The 20,800-nt window shown below is 29.6% G+C and overlaps 3 protein-coding genes across 3 annotated transcripts; 2 read left to right on the top strand and 1 right to left on the bottom strand.

The window, feature by feature from the left end:
- The first annotated feature begins 7,004 nt into the window (after window positions 1-7,004).
- Window positions 7,005-8,575, top strand: LOC123300011 (PI-actitoxin-Aeq3c-like). Its single transcript, XM_044882464.1, has 3 exons — window positions 7,005-7,038; window positions 7,618-7,836; window positions 8,390-8,575. The coding sequence occupies exons 1-3, from the start codon at window positions 7,023-7,025 to the stop codon at window positions 8,395-8,397; spliced, it is 243 nt and encodes an 80-aa protein (XP_044738399.1). The 5' UTR covers window positions 7,005-7,022; the 3' UTR covers window positions 8,398-8,575.
- Window positions 8,576-13,073: 4,498 nt separating this feature from the next.
- Window positions 13,074-16,663, bottom strand: LOC123299997 (protein N-terminal glutamine amidohydrolase). The gene is made up of 5 exons (XM_044882448.1): window positions 16,530-16,663; window positions 16,291-16,444; window positions 14,584-14,732; window positions 14,381-14,505; window positions 13,074-13,906 (listed from the first exon to the last, which is right to left on the bottom strand). The coding sequence occupies exons 1-5, from the start codon at window positions 16,613-16,615 to the stop codon at window positions 13,791-13,793; spliced, it is 630 nt and encodes a 209-aa protein (XP_044738383.1). The 5' UTR covers window positions 16,616-16,663; the 3' UTR covers window positions 13,074-13,790.
- A 1,555-nt stretch (window positions 16,664-18,218) lies between these two features.
- Window positions 18,219-20,087, top strand: LOC123299988 (N6-adenosine-methyltransferase non-catalytic subunit). Its single transcript, XM_044882435.1, has 3 exons — window positions 18,219-18,393; window positions 18,461-18,637; window positions 19,139-20,087. The coding sequence occupies exons 1-3, from the start codon at window positions 18,328-18,330 to the stop codon at window positions 20,081-20,083; spliced, it is 1,188 nt and encodes a 395-aa protein (XP_044738370.1). The 5' UTR covers window positions 18,219-18,327; the 3' UTR covers window positions 20,084-20,087.
- The last annotated feature ends 713 nt before the right edge of the window (window positions 20,088-20,800 follow it).

A 20,800-nucleotide genomic window follows, 5' to 3' on the forward strand; every position in this document is an offset into this window, starting at 1 on the left:
TCAAATGAAACTAATAATTCCAAATAGTAAAAATCGATGAAATATCGATTACAATAACATAAAAATTCAACTCATTTGATGTTCAAATGTGTATTTTTCTAGATATCTCTAAAATTGTTCCAAAATAAAAGCTTTTAAAATAAGATTTTGAATATTCTTTCAAGGACTATCCTGTATGAAGTGCCCGCATTTAGTCAGCTTAGGCAGATAATAAAGAAAAAGTGGAAAAGTAGATGGAAAGTAAAACGAAGTAGACAAATTTGTTGGTAAAGGCCTCTTGCCGAGGGCACCAGGTAGATTTACGAAGACTAAGCAAAAGCTAAGCCTGACACTGCTTAAGTGGGACTCCACCAAATATTCCCAAAAATCCACGTTCGGGCAACAACAGTTGAAAATGCGATATCGCCTGTATGAGTAATTGTGAAATAAACATACTGTACGTACACCAGGTGTACCCGACTATGATGATGATGTTTCCCAACAAAACAATATTCTAGTTCGGTGTACCTAGTCTAAGAGAACAACTCTAATTTATCACATAACCGTATTATAAGATTATTTTACACCCAGGAAACAACTGACTGACTACCTTACCATACAAAACAACCAACGACAAATCATGTTTTTGTTTTTGGAAAAAAGATTTATTTTGATGGTTAAAAGATAGTTAAAATGTGTATGGTGGTGTTTTGATAAGGATAAGAATGGGTGAGGAGGGAAGGTTGTACATGGTTAACTTTGTGTAAAAGAACGTCACCAAAATAAAATAATATAAAAAAAAATTGTACTGCAACACATCAATATCGATTCCTTTCTTCTTCGATTGCTCGACTACTCTTTTTTACTTCCTTGTACTGTATGTAAAAGTATTGCAAAAAAATCTACACCCATCCCTAAATGTACAGAGTGGGATATAGAAGTGTGCCGATTTTGTAAACGCTGTAAATAGCAATCCCATTAGTTTTATCAAATCATCTTTATATCAACTTAAACCACATAAAATTAAGAAAATTAGAAGAAAAAAAATGTCCGACACCGACTGACCGGCACTTTTTCAACAGTTTATTATATTTAAATTTTACGAGGGCGTGATTTTGTGTTTTAGGGTGCCCGCTCTTCATGCGGAAAGTCGTCAGGTTTAAAACCATCCAGGTTAATCGATTTTTGACTACTCTCATAGATTTCCTATCGAAAAGTGTTCATGGCTATTTTTAATTAAATTAATTGTAATCATTTTTTCCATGAACGATTTTTTTTTCTGGCAAGCCTATGCCGCTATTTTCGTAATTAAATAGTCTTTCTTCTGCTATCAACTTCGATTGGTTAACAGATCGGTCAAAAGATCAATCGATCGATCAATCCAAAGAGACTCGAAATTTTGTATTTAGGACTGTTGAACATTTAGTTATGCGCTTCAATTTCTAAACTTCTTTGTACAAAGCGATATCCAAAATTTCGATTTTCAGATGTAAAAAGATACCCTTTTTTAGTACTACTAATTCTATTTTGATTAACTATCCAAACAAGAATCCAAGGAAGTCCTGTGGTGCACATCAAATTTTTTTTAGAAAAAGAAAAACTTTTTAAATTAAGTATTGAAAAACTTTTGTATGTTTACTTTTTGAAAATTAATCAATCATTGAGTATTTAATGCCTTTTTTATTTATAAAAGAAAATTATTGAATGCATTTCTTATATTTAAAAATTTAAAACTGGGAAAAAATTGAGGGAGTTTAAAAAGAATGAGTGTGAGTGTCTGTTTCAAAGGTGTTTATATTTTATGATGTAATCGAATTTACATGTTTTAAAAAAAATTACCACAATGTCGATTAAAGGAAGTTGGTTGATAAAGTATTTAGAGCTATAAAGAAATAAAGTTTTTGAACTTGATGAAGCCTATCAATGTCCATCATCATGCCCTCAAATATTAAATTTGTTTAAACTCGATCAAAGCAATCTGGATAGTAACAAACACGGACCAAAAAATAGCAATACGTCGAGCAATCGAAGCAATTGGATCCTTCCAAAAAGTAAGCAAGTCAATTAATCAGAAAATTACCACTTCTAAAAAAAATCGAGAAAATGTTTTTAAAGAAACCTTCTAGAATCATTTCAACTTGGAATTTACAAACGACGGGTTTCTTTAACTAGTAGTTTCTGGTATTTTTTGAGCAATTTTTTTAGTCCGTTCCTCGAAAAATTTCGTCGATACCCCGAGAAATAGCGAGAGATTTGTATTTTTTAATTTTTAAGAGAATTTAGGACTCAAAATCAATATTTTAGCTCATTTGATAATGAAATGAATAGTTTGAGTTATCTGCATAATCGCTTCGAAATAAAAGCCTTTTGTATTGAATTTTAGGCGATATGTCAAGAAAGAGTCCTCTAATCAACGATATTTGTTGATCAATATTAAAATCAACCAGGTTTTCGTGTCTTTCAATTATTCAGGGTAACACATTTGTCGATTAGATGAGGTTTTTTGAGATACCAACTGGAAATGAGGAATAATATCCAAATTGTTACCAAACTGCTTATAAGGCCTGTAAACTTTAATAAGTTCAATGGAATTCGTGTGACATTTCAAGGTTAATTATATTAGAATAAAAAATAAAATTAATTAATGATGGTATGAATAGTGAATTTTCTGGAAAAACTTTCGTTTAGGTCAACAACTTGTTTTATATGTGATGAAATTTTACTATTTTATTTTTAAAACGAATCATCATCAAAATTACCCGTATTTTATTAAAATAATAAAAAATAAATTCTGAATTCATAATTAAATCAATGAGAGAGAAAATGGGTATTTTTAAAATTATCAATACAAATTTTATTACATAATATCATTTATTTTTAAAATGTGACTAGTAATTTAATTATTAATCATGATTAAAAAACAATTGTGTTTATTAATTATAATTTCAAATTTGGTTCGCTTAAGTCACGCTTTCCAGCATGAGAATAGCTTTAAAATATTCAAGACAATACAATAGATGCAATATTTGCACGTTGTCGTTGCTTCCAAGCTCAAAAAATGGCTTCGAATTCGCTTCAATTCTTTGAATCCACCAAAAAACAGTTTTAATCTACTCCAATATTTAATATAAAGTATGAAACAATAAAAACTTTCGATAAAATCCTTGAATTTTCGAGATCTGCTGAAATTTTTTGGTAAAAGAATAACTGAATATTTTTTGTAAAACAAAAAATTGGTTGTTTGTTCAAGAAAGTGTCGAAATTTATCCCGGAAACTCTAATTTTATAGAAATTTTATTATTAAAATGATTTCAAATGATCGTTTATAAATAAGAATTAATAAATAAATTTCTAGAATATTCTATCATTTAATTAATTATCCTTACTTATATTATTTATCTTTTAAATAAAAACGTAAAATTCTAGAGTCTAATTAACAAAAACGAAAAAAATATCAAAAGAACATTCAAGAATACTCTCTTAGTAAATAGAAATTTTATTTTTTTTAATAAAGTAGATAACATATATGTATATCTGATTGCCGATACATAAATCAATCAAGATTGGATACGGGGAATTTTGAAAGAAAGTGATACTTTTTCTATTTACTTAATACGTCGTCATATTTAATTTATTTATAATTAACGAATAAACAAAAACTGCAACACAGGGATGGGAATTATATTTCAACAGGAAAATTAATTCCCTTTTAGCCAATTTTTCGGGAAATTTAATGTTGACCGAATAAAAGGAGTGTTCTCATTGTAATTTATATAAATACTCGACTTTGTAGGAACACCTAATTTTTTTGGAGAAAGAAATGTAAAAACCTAATAAAGCCAATCTTTGATCTGCTACTCTAAAAATAGTTTTTCGTTAAAATAACCTTTGGTTTAAATTTTAACACATTTTTATTAGCTTGACATTTAATTTCTGCTTTAAAAAATATCAATAAGAAAAATTTGCGTTAAATTTTGTTATTTAATGGTTCAAATTTTATTGCGATTTCGCTACAGTTTTGCAATATCGCCGGATGTTACCGCCCCTATGCATCAGAATACAAGTATACAACACGGCCCTGCCTATACAATACATAAAAAATAACACTTCAATAATTGCATACAAATATAACATATTCCTGTACACCTAAGTTACAAAAATTCGAAGCTAATGTGTGCCCTAACTTTTTTTCAAATTATTATACAGGGTAGGCCATTTTAATCTATAGACCTAAATATCTCGTTTTGTGGTTAACAAAAGTTGTAAAAGTATGTAATCCTACTAAATTTGGGTCATACTTTTCAAATTTGAGATCAAAATTAACCTAGCTCTAGTAGGTTTCAAGAATGTGGAGTCCCGGTCCCGGAATGAAGCACATAAGTGATAGCTAGCAAAAAACTAATATCACAGCTGAAAAGAATGACCCAAAATTAGTGGGTTTTAAAAAAAAATCCAATAAGATCGGATCAATTTTGCCTGTGCTATCAAAAAAATCGAATTTTTTAACTTTGTGACGTCATCAAAATCCAAAAAATTTAATTTTGCTTTATCACATCCAAATTTTATCCAATTTTGATAAACGAAGTATGTATTCCTACTAAATTTGGGTCATACTTTTCAAATTTGAGATCAAAATTAACCTAGCTCTAGTAGGTTTCAAGAATGTGGAGTCCCGGTCCCGGAATGTAGCACATAAGTGATAGCTAGCAAAAAACTAGTATCACAGCTGAAAAGAATGACCCAAAATTAGTGGGTTTCAAAAAAAATTCCAATAATATCGGATCAATTTTGCCTGTGCTATCAAAAAAATCGAATTTTTTAACTTTGTGACGTCATCAAAATCCAAAAAATTTAATTTTGCTTTATCACATCCAAATTTTATCCAATTTTGATGAACAAAGTATGTAATCCTACTAAATTTGGGTCATACTTTTCAAATTTGTGATCAAAACGAACCTAGCTCTGGTAGGTTTCAAGAATGTGGAGACCCGGTCCCGGAATGAAGCACATAAGTGATAGCTAGCAAAAAACTAATATCACAGCTGAAAAGAATGACCCAAAATTAGTGGGTTTCAAAAAAAAACCCAATAAGATCGGATCAATTTTGCCTGTGTTATCAAAATAATCGAATTTTTTAACTTTGTGACGTCATCAAAATCCAAAAAATTTAATTTCGCTTTATCACATCCAAATTTTATCCAATTTTGATGAACAAAGTATGTAATCCTACTAAATTTGGGTCATACTTTTCAAATTTGTGATCAAAATTAACCTAGCTCTAGTAGGTTTCAAGAATGTGGAGTCCCGGCCCCGGAATGAAGCACATAAGTGATAGTTAGCAAAAAACTAATATCACAGCTGAAAAGAATGACCCAAAATTAGTAGGTTTCAAAAAAAATTCCAATAAGATCGGATCAATTTTGCCTGTGCTATCAAAAAAATCGAATTTTTGAACTTTGTGACGTCATCAAAATCCAAAAAATTTAATTTTGCTTTATCACATTCAAATTTTATCCAATTTTGATAAACAAAGTATGTAATCCTACAAAATTTGGGTCATACTTTTCAAATTTGTGATGAAAATTAACCTAGCTCTAGTGGTTTTCAAGAATGTGAAGTCCCGGTCCCGGAATGAAGCACATAAGTGATAGCTAGCAAAAAACTAATATCACAGCTGAAAAGAATGACCCAAAATTAGTAGGTTTCAAAAAAAATTCCAATAAGATCGGATCAATTTTGCCTGTGCTATCAAAAAAATCGAATTTTTTAACTTTGTGACGTCATCAAAATCCAAAAAATTTAATTTTGCTTTATCACATTCAAATTTTATCCAATTTTGATAAACAAAGTATGTAATCCTACTAAATTTGGGTCATACTTTTTAAATTTGTGATCAAAATTGACCTAGCTCTAGTGGTTTTCAAGAATGTGAAGTCCCGGTCCCGGAATGAAGCACATAAGTGATAGCTAGCAAAAAACTAATATCACAGCTGAAAAGAATGACCCAAAATTAGTGGGTTTCAAAAAATTTTCCAATAAGATCGGATCAATTTTGCCTGTGCTATCAAAAAAATCGAATTTTTAACTTTGTGACGTCATCAAAATCCAAAAAATTTAATTTTGCTTTATCACATTCAAATTTTATCCAATTTTGATAAACAAAGTATGTAATCCTACTAAATTTGGGTCATACTTTTTAAATTTGTGATCAAAATTGACCTAGCTCTAGTAGGTTTCAAGAATGTGGAGTCCCGGCCCCGGAATGAAGCACATAAGTGATAGTTAGCAAAAAACTAATATCACAGCTGAAAAGAATGACCCAAAATTAGTGGGTTACAAAAAAAATTTCAGTAAGATCGGATCAAATTTGCATTTGTTCAAAAAAATCAAATTTTTTAACTTTATGACGATAACATACAAGATGCCATATAGACATACATATTACAATTTAAATCTTTACCTTCTTCCTTCAATTTTTTGTCCAGATTGATTCAGTTATTTTGATCCACTGATTAAAGTAATGTAAAGTAAGATATCTAAAACCGCTAATACGTGTATAGTTTTTTATATACAAATGATTATGACTACACTAAGTACCTATATTTTATAATACAGTCAATAACATTAAATTAATACAAAAATAGTGTGGTATATTCCAATCAGTAAATATGTAGGTATTGATATTTACATTTATATATAAAAATGTAATTGTTTTAACACAATATATAAAGGTAGCAAATTCATTCAATACTTTATTAGTCATAACTACCTATCACAACAAGCAAACTATATAAACAAAGTGAAAATTTTAGAAATTTATATTTAATATTGTTGAAATTTCATTTTTATTTAATATAAATAGAAAATACCAGGCGAATTCATTATAAAATCAAGTGATAGTAAAATTATTTTTGAAAAGAGAATTGTTTTTTAAATATCAATAAAATTAAATTAAATTTTTAAATAAATATTTTGAAAAAATGTCCAATTTAATAATTGTTAATGTATTACTCATTGTTGCAACGATATGTGTAAATTATTCTATGACTAGTGTTATTGGTAAGTTTTTAATGAAACTTAGACCGGTATAAAGGGCGAAAAAAGAGCAGAGACTCTGAAAAAGTTCCCGGCTTTAAAAATTTTGTTAGAAACAGCCTCGCAAAATTTCCAATCGTTCTGATTTTGATGTAACTCACGTAAGTTGCTAGGATACCTTCGAACATTCTAGCTCTATAAATGAGATGAATCATAAAAACATCAATCGAAATTTTTATACCAAGCAAAATTGTAGAGAATAAAATTTATCATCTGACTATTTTTTCTCTAGATTCATTATTTATAAAATTATTTACGTTCAAAATACGAAAATTAAATTTTCTGAAAAATAAATAGTCTCTGTAAATGAAAGGTATCCATAAGGCCTCATTTCCATCCCGGAATAACGAAAAAAAAGTCATACTTTGAAACACACTTTTAATACGAACTTTGTTTAGCCAAGCTACAGCTCTCGTAAATAAACGAGGAATTGATACAACAGAATATCACTGGGAAATAAACGAGGAATTAATACAACTGAATATCAAATATTACTAAATTACTTCCTTAGAAAATTGATAAAAATATGCTTTTGTTTTACAGTACATCCAAAAGTACCTACTGATTTATTAGACAAATCGAAAGAAATGACACGAGAGATTACATGTAAATTACCTGTTAAACGAGGTCATTGTCGAGCACTATTCCCACGATGGAGATACGATTCAGAAACGAAAAAATGTTATGAATTTGGATTTGGTGGTTGCGATGGTAATGGAAATAATTTCTTATCCGAAAAAGATTGTATGAAATATTGTGAAGGTATGTTGTTTCTTAAATAATTTTGGTAGATATGCAACTTACAATGCATTCATGTAAAAGTTAGTCAAATGCTCTATCATCGAGCTAATTTGGAGCGAAAGCCACTTTCATTGATAATTCACTCTGTATGTAGGAAGTACGAGGAAAATTACTTTCCCGTACTGTTATTTGTTTCATTGCCGGTAACCATTTAAAATACCAAACAGGTTTTCTAGCGTCAAAACGCTACTTGAAAGTCGCTATTTTTAACAATTTCAGAAAAAATAGTTTGGACATTTCGTAAGAAATACATAAACTACTATTGTACCTAAACTAAGAAAGCCAATACTTGTGATGTTGAAATCTAGCATGAAGGCTTTTAAAACCACGAAAACAGAGCTTTCTACCATGTTCTAGATGTGTAATTAAAAAAGAATTTTCCAAATATATCAAAGAATACATGAATGCATTGTAAGTTGCATATCTACCACAATGATGGCCCATTTTATCATTTAAGTCAAATATTTTATATTTCTCTTATTTTCAAAATAATAAACTAAGATTTTCATTTCAGGTGTTTAGCAGGTCTCAGAAGAAAATTTACATTAAGCATACAGCTCAATTTCAACCAAATGTGAAAGATTTTCTTTTGCCACAATAATTTTCTACTTTTATATTTAGTACTTAAACAGTTGTGAATTTTTCAAAATTCAAGAAGATCACACCATTTTAAAAGTACAAATGTTAAAACCAAGAGTGTTCTCCCAACTTTCAACTAACAGAAACTTTCCCATTAGGATTTATAACTGTTTATATTTATTTATATTTTATTTATTTAAATAAATAATTTTTTTACAAAAGTTAAATTTGTTTTTAATACATCATCCCTGAAAACTAAATACGGAACATTAAAATTGTAATTCTTACCTTTCAAACGAAATTTGTTTATTTCTTATTAAATTAATTGTTGGAAAACAGGATTTTCAAATTAAATACAGAAAGCGGAACACCAACAAGGATTCACATATTGAGTAAAATTTAAAGGGATTCACAAGTCTGCTAGAAATGACATAATGCTTCCAACACACGCATCAATAGGTATCCATAAGTTCCGTTTGCGAACTGCAAACTGCTCCTTAAAAAAGGATATCTTAAAAAAAAGCTGATCTTAGATGGAGGCAGGAACGTACTTGTGATACTACAAGGCAGATATGATCTAGGTACAATCGTAAGCGTTCCGAAGATGTTATATCGTTCCAAAGACCTCTGTTAGCAAAATTGTTGCGGCTAGTACAGGACACTGAGTAGGCGACTGACTATAGCAGGAGCTGTCACTGTCGGGAGGAGGAAGAAACGATGCCCCATCTTCTTTGTCACTTTCCAGCTCTTGTCATGAAAAGACCTGAAATCCGTTGACACCAAAGCACTCCTGCTGTTCTTAAAAAGCTACACTCCTCTTTTTTCTGTATCACAACGGACCCTGTGGTCTAGGTGTATCCCCGCCTCCAAAACAGTCATTCTAACCCAACTTAAAAAAATTCACCGAAGAATATTCAAAAGTTCACAGGAAAAATAAACAGACAATTTTCAAAAGGGAAATGGAAACAAAGCCACGAAATTTTTTTTAAACGTTTATAACAATAATTTTTATTATATTTTTAAACAGTAAAACAATGCCTTAAAATTGTAAATTGGAAATTTGTATAGAAATTAATATATTTTCTTTCTTTTTTTAAATATAAGAAAATTATTTTTATTTTTCACAATAACTTTCATCACTTTATTATAAATGAATATTAGTCATATGTGAAAGAGACAGTATTTTCTTTACTTTTTTCAACATTAAAATACAAAATTTATTTATCATATTTTTTTTAATTTTTGTGTGTATTTTTGACAACATTTACAATTAATTGAAAACTCATCATCGATTTTCCGCAAGAATACTTTTGTTCAAATTTAAACTGTTCTTGAAATCTTATGATTAAGAATTGGTGAACCTATTCTTAAGTTTTCCAAAGTCAACATTTCCTGTTAACCACGATCAAATAAAAGTTGATCAAGCTTTTAAGCAGATTCTTAAATTACCATCCACTAAGTCATTTTTCGGTTTTGATTTTGGTTGGCTATATTTTTTATTCAAAAGCAATTGTAATAGAAAATTTAATGTTTAGAAAATTATTTTATATTTAACAAATCAAGATGAGTGTCAAATAAGACGTAATCTAAATCAATTTTACTTAATACTTGTCTATGGAAGTCAAATAGCCCGTTAAAAACTGGAAGCCCATTTTAAGGCAATTAAAATTTCTCACAAAATTGAATTTCTGATAAATCGAAGTCATTTGTTAGAAAAAAATTTTGAATCAAAACGAAATCTTTTCAATCAAGATGGAATTATTCTTATATTATAAATAAATAGAAACCCCTTCCCTCTCGGAGAAGCAAGAATAACTAATTTTATTCTGTTCTTGTGGATAATCGATGAGTAATTTTTATTTAAATTGAACTTGACAGTGCTTAACGCAATAATAAATATTTTTATATAATATAAATATTTTATTTCAAACTGTTATTTGATTTCAAGTGTATAAAAGACATTAACAAGCGCATGCTATACAAATGAGACAAACACAATAAAGGCTTTGTTGAAAGCCTTTTCAAAAATGTATAATCAAAAACATCCCGATTTGACTTTGGTAGCCAATCATTTTTTTTAGGTCTAAGGCCATCTTGACAGTTACTTCAGATTGGATGTAAATTTGAGAGACTGTTGTCGAGATTTTCTCTAACATCTTTTTTCCTCTTTTTCCTTTTCAGAGTCCTCTTTACGCAATTAAAATATTTGCAGGCTCCCTGAAAAAGGAGCCCTCGGTTATGAAATTTTTCGTTTTAGACACGACTTTGACAACAACCTTCAAATTTTCAACCGTTCTGAAATATCTGTCAAATACTATGCCTGACTCCAAGTGTATTTTGTTTATACTTTTTTGTAAAAACCTCAACACAAGCCCTGAATGTCAATAAATTTGTATTTGTGATATAATATATTGGCCATTAATATTCGCAATAGAGAGAGATAGATTTTATATTTATTTTTTATTAATAACATTCGTTTTTTTTTTTTTTTTTATATATATAGATAGTAATAATAGCTGCTCTCCGGCCATTCAAAACATTTAATAAAACATCGCATTACTCCAATTTTCCAAAAAGTCATCACACATTTAACTTCCCCGTTTTAAGGTACATAATAATATAAAGATTGTTCCAAGCAAAATTCAAAATCAGAAATTCTGGAATACTTATTAGAAGTTTAAATTTTAGGTTCCAAACAATATATATACGCAGAATTTCAAATTTTCCAGTGTGCTTACTGAACAGACTTATTAATAAATATATATTTTAAAAAGTTTTGTAAAAATTTCTCAAAAAACCTAATATATGTGTGTATTTATGTTTTTTTTTTTTTGTTAATGTGTAGTATAAATAGTTTTTGATCAAAAATTAATTCAGCCCGGTCTATACTAATGCCTATGTCATGCACATGGTCGTAGAATAACAAATTACTTTTAAATTTCGGGAGAAATGATGATTAAGTACAAATATTGCTCACTTTTTGCTAAAACCTAGTAAAATGTGTTTCTTGGTTGTCGAATATCATTGATTAAATAAATAAAATAAATAAACAATAAACAATAAATTGTTGATTAAATGGAACGGTAGATGTAAAGGTAGGCATAAAAATTAATAAATAGGCAACTTGTATTGCGTATAAGTAATACAAATTGCCTACTTATTTTTTAAATACACCTTTATATTTACGCAACACGTCTTGAGTTTGATTATCAATTACCATGATAAATGAAAATTTTTCTCGTAATTCATTAAAAATGAGAAACAGAAACTTCTGGGCAAGAGAAATAGAAACCTCAGTTTTACATCCTTATTTAAATACTCTCCTTATGTTTGTCTTTTTTAAAATTTATTTTTAATCTCCTGAATTAACCTTATAGTATTTTCATTTATCATTCAATACTCTAGAATGGATTTTCATTCTTAAATATTTAAATTCCTGCTTTAATAACCGACCGACGACATATGTGATATTGTAGACCGAGCTTCATAGAGGCATTTTAAGAACGTTTTATTTTAAAATTGAATATATTTTTATTAATTAATTATTTTTTAGTTTAGTAAAATGTAGATTTTTTCTTCATTCAAAATAAAAATTGCAATTTCGATTATATTCAGCACGCAAATGAGAGAGTATGTCGCGAAATTATTGCATGCATATGTGTTACATAAATCGATCAATAAATAACACTGCGTATTTTTGTGTAACATGCTAATAGATAATTAATCAAGAATTTTTGCAACAGCAGAAAGAAACGTATTTAATTGTATGCAATTATTAAAATGAGGTCAAGCGCATAATCAAATTTGTTTGATTAGAATGGGCTTTATGTTGTCTTCACCCATTAGATAAAATTTTAAAAATGTTAACATCGATGTAAGAAACGACCATAAGCAATATTACAATGTAGAAATTTCCCACTAATTTACATTTTAAAAATTAGCTTATTTCGCCTTGAACATAAAACTTGATTATTGACATATCATTCGAAACCATTTCACTTATCTGTCCGGTTGAAACTGGCTAGAGCTGAGAAAGATTCTGAAAGATTGTCGGTTGAACTCCTATCTTCATACGTTCACATATAGTATTGAGATCAGTCCTAACTCCTAAAAACAGTTCCGGTAGAGAAGCTTTCTACGTTACCTCTGACTTTGACAATCCTCAGATTTTTTAAATTATTATTTTAGAAACTTTCGCAACCTTTCAGCCGGAGGCCACTTCGTATTCAGCTATCGTAGAAGAAATATTAGATAAGTTTACAAGGTGCCTCAAATACTTGCTGAAAATTGTCACATAGTTCTCAGACTATAACAACATATTACACAAGAAGATATCTCTATTTCCAGATGAAGAATTATTCCCTCATTTATTATTATTATTGACTAAAGCATCTCAAATGCGTGGAATGTAAAATAAATAAAAAAAAGCGAAAGAATCACACAAAAAAGCACAGTTTAATTAATGGTATGGATATTTCGAACACTAGATGAATTAAAATTGAATACATTTTGCTCCAAAATATTTTTTTTTATAAATATAAACATCTATGAATTCTAAATTTTTCAAAAATTTTACAAGACATCAAACATTTATTGATCCCAAAGTACAAAAGTACGGAATCCTTAAATTTAAAACGTCGTAAGTTGATTGTCTTTTGTTTTTTAAATTTTTATCACACTTTAAATATAATGAATTATGAAGAAGCTAGACGCCAGAAGTATACAAAAGAGTCGTTTTTAAAGGGTTTATGACGTTTAAAAATATCTCTGCTACCTAGTCCATGCTACCTAGCTACCTAGTTCTATGGACAAACTAAGGTTTATTCATGAACTAGGGAAACATAAGCTTATCTACCTTGACTACGCGGCAGAACTGAATTAATAATCAAAATTACAAAATTTAATTCTTTTGAATGAAGAATTTAAGATCGAAAAAGTTTTCTATTTAAAAATTTGCAAATAGCTAAAAGTTCTACTCAAAAACGATACTCGATATTGGTCCATAGAAAAAACAAACAGGATAGGCATGATAAATCGAGTAGAATTTGATCAACGCTTAAGAGTTATGTAAAATCCTTATCCTCGCAACCCTCAAAAAACACATGACGTCACACAAAATCTTTTGTTTTCATTTATATAATTATTTTTTTTGTAGTAACAATAATTTTTTTTTAGCTTTTTGAACATTTTGAAAAAAGTTTTAAGGTAAAATGTATGGTGTAAATTGCTGTGCCGTATACCTTACAAAATTTTTATGCCATAGTATGCGCGCGCAGGTAACAACACAAAATTATAATGATTTGCATCCAAGTTGCAAACAGTGCTGCTGAAATACCTTAAGAATTAATGGACGTTCTGTAAAACCGTTGAACGAATTGTGTTAGATTGTACACTTGTCCAGGACCTTTACCTGGATCCATTTGAATGAAATCATCTAAATTGTGCGTAGTTTCTGCAAAAAAATGAGGAAATCAATCAGAGATATTAAAATCATCAAGTGTACCATAGTGTGCCGCAGGCCCGCTCGCACAGGGGGAGTTCACATTTGGGGGGTCAACCTCTCCGCCCTATTGAGAATCTTTCCATATATATTTGAACTAGCAATATAGTTCTGTAAGTGCAGCCATTTATGAAACGCATTTCCACTGAAATGTCGACATTTGTTGATATTAATTGATTTTTGATCCTGAGACTGTTGACCATGGATAAAAGTCGCTTCATTTGTAAAAAGAGTGAAATCTGTGATGAATACGACTTGGAATTGTGGAAGGCAAGGTTCTCGTCAAAACAGTCTAAACGCTCGAATGTACAGGCTCCTTTTCAACTTGGCATCATCTCAAAACATACCTTACATCGACAATGCTCTCAACGTTATAGCCTTATAAAATTATTCAAGGAATACGCTTTAAAAGATAATTCAACTAACCTGCAGTACCAATTGCTGGATATGGTGGTGGGGGTTTAATCCAAGTACCATCTGGCCGTTTCATATGTCTTCGATCAGATGCAAATTTTTGTAAAAATTCTTCAGCGGTAATCACACGAAAATATCTAGAAAAAATTAAATCAAAGAATTTAAAACTTTTTTAATGAAAATTCCCCAAAAAAGACAGGGTATAATCATCATACCTAAAATAATCAGGTTTTAAAATATGATCAGTTCGAAATGTTTCTGTAACATATTTATGAACGTATGTTGGAAATGGTAATTCAGAATCCAAATCGAAGACTAAACATCGATCTGGTTGTGGATGATATAACATGATTACATGATAATCCTGCAATTAGAGTGAAATTGTAAAAATTTAATGACCTTTAAATTACAAACAAGTACAAAATCAAGATAAGTAGTTCTCTCATTTACACGCAACAGCATCGATCGATTTTTCATAAGACGGTTGTATATGGTGGATGGAATGGGGTGAGGGGGTATATTTAAATTCAGTCTACATATTTTAATTGAGATACGAGCGATAATTGTTGCATGTAATGAGTCGTTCTATGAAGTAACTGGTACATGATTCTTATTACTAATTTGATTACAGGACTTTTAAGATTGGAGAGCGAAATAATTATGTAAAAACAAGCACCCACTAAATACGCCGGACAATTTCAACTTTAAAAACAAAGACAACCGCGCCATAGACTTCACTTCCCCTGCTCTCACTTGTATTCCTTTTGTTCACAATTTCATGGGTTTTAATTATGGAGAGTAAAGGTAAAGAGGACCATCTTAAATAGGAGTAAAAGTAAAAAAATGTCCAGCTGAAAACATCAAATAACAATTCTAAAATTGACCAGAATGGCGCTTGTGTAGCAAAAGGGATTTGATAGGATTTGAAGGGATTTATCTTACTCTTATTACTTTGAGCATTACTTTTAAAACTTACACTTTTTGTACAGCAGTGCTATCCTTATTTGCTTTTCGATAAACATTTTTTAATACATTAAAATGATCCTCCTGTTCTCTACCCTCCATAGATTTAATTAATTGGTGCGGATCACTATTTTTTAAGAATTATATAGGCGAAATAATTTTTAAAATTGGTTAAGTATTGGATACAAAAATGACCCCCCCCTTAGTCGGGGAGAAATTAGTTATTTTAATAGTTGTTCTGCTATTCGGGGGCGAAGACGAATCCAACAAATCAGAGATCATTAAAATCGTCCCACCCGTCCTTGAGTTGTTAATGATTTAACTAACGCGACTTTGTATATATATATATATTAAGAAGATATTCGAATTGAATTCAAATAGAAAATCTAAAAAAAAAAAAACGCAGCTGCTGGGAATGAAACCCGAACGTTTAGGGTTTGCGAAACCCGAACGTCTAGCGTCTTAGATATCTCTACCACGACTGACAGATTTTATAACTATCATAAAACTCTATCACTTCAACTATCGATCACGATCAAGACCAGGATAGTCAGATATAGGTCTATACACTACCAATCGTTAAATTAACCCAATGTTTGTATTTTATGGGTCAAGATCGAAAAAAACAAAATTGCCAAATAAAAAAATGTTTGTAATTTTTTTTTTAATACACAAATTTGATTCATTTGATGATTGATAGATATAGTTTCTGAGATATTCAAAATTCCATTTCTCGGATTGATTTCATGAAATTTATCATAAAAAAACAAATATCTAAAAAATTAATGTGCGTTTTATTTTCATTTTTAATAGAGAAATTATTTAGCAATCAGTTGTAAAATCGCAGCGCCCTATTTACCGTATCCTCCCCTCGTACATTTTCATAAAGATTTCATACATATTTAACAAGACTTAAATAAAAAAAATGTAAATGATCAATAAAACAATTCAACAATTACCCATATTACAAGTTTATCTTCATCACGTCCAGACTTTTGACGCCATAAGGGCACCGTTCGACTAGAATTTGATATAAATACCACATAACAATGTTGAATTTCTTGTACATGACGCTCCTGTATATCCTTACAAAGATGCCAAACATTTTCCTCACTTAAAATATATAAACAAAAAAAAAATCAATGAAAAAATTAATAAAATATTTAAAATAATAATAATAATAATAAATTTTTCTTACCAATAACAAGACACATATGAACAGTCTGATGCTTTTGAAAATAAATTAACGATTTTCTTATTTGTATTTATAAGTTGCTCAGCCATAATTTAAATTTTCTTTTTTTATTATTATTATATTAATAAATTATTTATAGGGTAGATAATTGAAATTGTAACACTTTTAGGGTTTACAATTAATATTTTCTTAAGAAATTGATTAAAATTGTTTCATTTTAAAACACATTTCAAATAATAAATATATTATTAATAATTTTTTTTTATTGTTAGATTGTTTATATTTACTTGAATAACATGGTACTGTGTTTAGAGAGTGGCTAACATTTCATATTCTAATTGACAGTTCAATAATTACAATGCGGTTCAACAAAAAAAATTTTATATCAAAGAGTAAATATTTTATTTCAAAAATTACTCTAATGTTGGCGTATTTAATTGTTGCTAGTTTTGGTGCACACTCAATGTTGCCACATCTCAAGCGATTTTAAACCATTATTTGTCGTTCAATAGCAAACATAAAATCCCAACTCATTTGTTGATTATATTAATATTTTCGTTATATTTTCATAATTGTCCCGAAATAGAAGCATTTTTCACAGAATTTTATGCTGTATATGAAAAACTACAGCTCAATCGTTAAATGAAGCCAGTTTTTTATTTTCATTTATGAATCAGAAATAACATGTATGTCTCGTTATATCAAATTCTGAAACACGAATTTTGGGATTTTTCCAAAGAGGTAAATTGAGAAAATTTTTTTGACTTATTTTGATAAAAAATTATTTTCTAAAGTAATTTTTAGCCCCAAAATACAAAAATCGGGTCAATTTAACGATTGGACGAATAGGTTCTCAGATATCGACTAAAATCGTATACGATGGATGATACCCAGGAGCAATTTCTTCTATCAGTTAATATATACCTCAAAAACAAGCCTTCCAATAGTAAAGTCAACAAGAGTTGTGTGTTTTTGGATAATTTAAGAAAATTAGGGCTCAAAAATATAATGTTATCACTCACTTACCGATTAAATGAATATTTTGCAAGATATATACAGAATCGTTTTAAAATAGAAGTTTTTAGTGTTGGATTTTAGACGATATATCAAGAAATACTCTCTCAATCCTTAAATGAACCCAATTTTTGTATTTTTTGGGTCAAAATTATCGTATATATTAAGTTTCATCAAATACTAATACTAAAAAAATTTTCTGACTTACTCGATTTTCCAAAGGAGTATCCCCTAAGCTAAATGCGATTTAGACAAAAATTAATTTCTAGAGTAATTTTGACCCAAAAATACAAAATATCGAGTCACTTTGGCGATTGGGGAAAAGTTTTTTGAAATATCGACTAAAATCGTGTATGAGGGGTGATACCGGAGCAAACAACCAAAGAGCATGAAAACATTTGAAAAGTATGTAATTTTGTGATCCACGCTTGATTAAAAACCGATGTAATAAGCTCGGGAGGTAGTGTGTAAAATTTGAACTAGTCAAAGTTGAAAAGATTATGACAATGTTGCCATATCTATCCTGAATATTAATCAAGCATTGAAAATTGTACATTTGAAGAAAAAAAGGATACTTTTGATACTTTTCGAAGTAATTTACAACGAAAAAAATAATAATTTAGTGTACACTAGAATCATTAAAGATAATTTTAAAATTAAAAAAAACCGGTACATTATTTTGAACTGCCCGATTTCGTGTCAGAGTACATTTCAGTGTTTTGACAAATCAATGTTTTATGGCACGAAAAATGAAATAATTATTCTTTAGCTTAATAAATATATCAAAATGTGCGACATACTCAGAGAATTAAAAGAACGTTCGAAAAAAAGAAAACAATTATTAGCTCAAACGGTACGTAATTAAATTTTTTTCTTAAATATAACCTAAATTTAACCATTAAATATTTGATTGTTTTTAGTTTGGTGTATCGGGTATCGATGAATTAAGACAAGCGTTAGGTACAAAAGTTGATTCACCACCAAAGAAAACGGTTAAAAGTGACCGAAAGCCATCGTTAACCACACCATTAGAAATACAAGGGGTTGAAAAATCAACAGATGAACTTGTTTACACAGATTCATCAACGTTTTTAAAGGTTTGTATTCCCTCGAAATGCTTATATTTCGAAAGACAATCACGATTTACTAAATTCTTAATAGAAAAATTTTGACGGGGTCGCAAATCATGTTCATTTGAGCTAACACAGATACTAAAATTAATTTGTAAACTCAGATATGTTCGTATTCTTGTTTCTATGTTACAGGGGAAGGCTGGGGTCTTTTGTATCCACGGAGCCCTAGGCGCAGCCTCTAAAAGCTTTAAAGTAGATCCGCTCATGGTTTTCAATGATATTGGTAATCTTTTGCCAATGTCAAAGGAGCTCTCTTTAAGTCAAATGTATTATTGCTTACCTCTCCTTACTCCCATAACATCGTTTGGGTGTCTCAACCCTAGATTTATATGACCGATTACTCATGGACTAACTTAGTTGGAATAAAACAATAATTTTTTTTATATTTCTGGAACTTATATTAATTTGAATTATTTTAAATTTTTGGATAACTTAACACAAACAAAATTTTTGATATCTTTTTAGGGAACACAATCATCAAACCCTCACAATGACTACTGTCAACATTTTGTTGATACAGGACAAAGACCACAGAATTTTATACGAGATGTAGGGTTAGCTGATCGCTTTGAAGAGTATCCAAAACTTCGGGAGCTCATCAAATTAAAGGATGATTTAATCCAAGAGACAGCAACCCCACCAATGTACTTAAAATGTGATTTAGCAAACTTTGATTTAAAAGAGCTTAACTCAAAATTTGATGTGATACTTGTTGAGCCTCCATTAGAGGAATATCAGCGTACAATGGGGGCAACAAACATGCAGTTTTGGTCATGGGATCAAATAATGAATTTAGATATTGGTGAAGCGGCTGCACAACGAAGTTTTATATTTTTATGGTGTGGTAGTTCAGAGGGTTTGGATATGGGTCGATTTTGTTTACGTAAATGGGGATTTCGACGATGTGAAGATATTTGTTGGATTCGAACAAATATAAATAATCCTGGACATTCTAAAAATTTGGAACAGAAAGCAGTTTTTCAACGTACCAAAGAACATTGTTTAATGGGAATTAAGGGTACTGTTCGACGATCCACAGATGGAGATTTTATTCATGCAAATGTGGATATTGATCTAATTATATCCGAAGAACCAGAATATAGTAGTTTAGAAAAACCAGTGGAAATATTCCATATAATTGAACATTTTTGCTTAGGTCGTCGACGATTACATATATTCGGTAGAGATTCTACAATTCGACCGGGTTGGGTCACTATTGGCCCCGAATTAACGAATACTAATTTTAATGCTGATTTATATGCTAGTTATTTTACTCCTTCTACGTTAACGACTGGATGTACTGAACGAATTGAAGCATTGCGACCAAAAAGTCCACCGCCGAAGGGAAAAGGTGCTGTTGGTGGACGAAGCCGAGGCGCATTTAACAGAGGACGAGGAAGAGGACGATAACTTTATTTTTTTTTATTAATTTTATGATTTTAATTAAAATAAATTAAACATTAAAAAAATTATTTTATTTTTTATTTATTTATTATTTAAAAATTTTAAAACTTTCTTAGCTGATCTAAAAAATTCGCAGGACAAAATAACGGTCGAAAAGTGTGTATTTTTTAACCGCCTAATTTTAATATATATACATAATTTTTTTTTAAATATACTAAAATGAGATCTAAATCCTTTAAAATTTGCTCGTATCATCGACCTTACAATCTAAATCACGATTGATCCCCAAATAAGAGGATTTCAAGATTTTCATAAATGGATTGGATGAAAATTTCTTTTTTTGTACTATATAAAAACACATTACGCATGACAGCAATAATCTATGCATCCCTAAGTAGCCTCAGTTATTTCTAACTGCGATTATCGATCCCTAAAAATGCAATTGATTGTAAGTATTAAATTTTCAAGATATTTTCTTCATTTTGATGCTTTTTCTTATAAATCCAGATTTAAAGAACGAATCAACTTATCGACATTTTATTTTAATATAAAAGTTTTGTTGAAAATCGTATCCTTACAATCAGTATTTCAATCACAAATGTTTATCACTAAACCTAGATTGTTCACGCTCGAAATGTGCCAGCCACTTTTCCCTATGTTATGTCGAATTATAATGGTTTTTGCGAACTGCACCACCACAGTTCTTCAAAGTCGAGTTAGAGA

This window comes from Chrysoperla carnea, chromosome 5, assembly GCF_905475395.1.
Source record: "Chrysoperla carnea chromosome 5, inChrCarn1.1, whole genome shotgun sequence".
In the NCBI taxonomy this organism is placed as follows: domain Eukaryota; kingdom Metazoa; phylum Arthropoda; class Insecta; order Neuroptera; family Chrysopidae; genus Chrysoperla; species Chrysoperla carnea.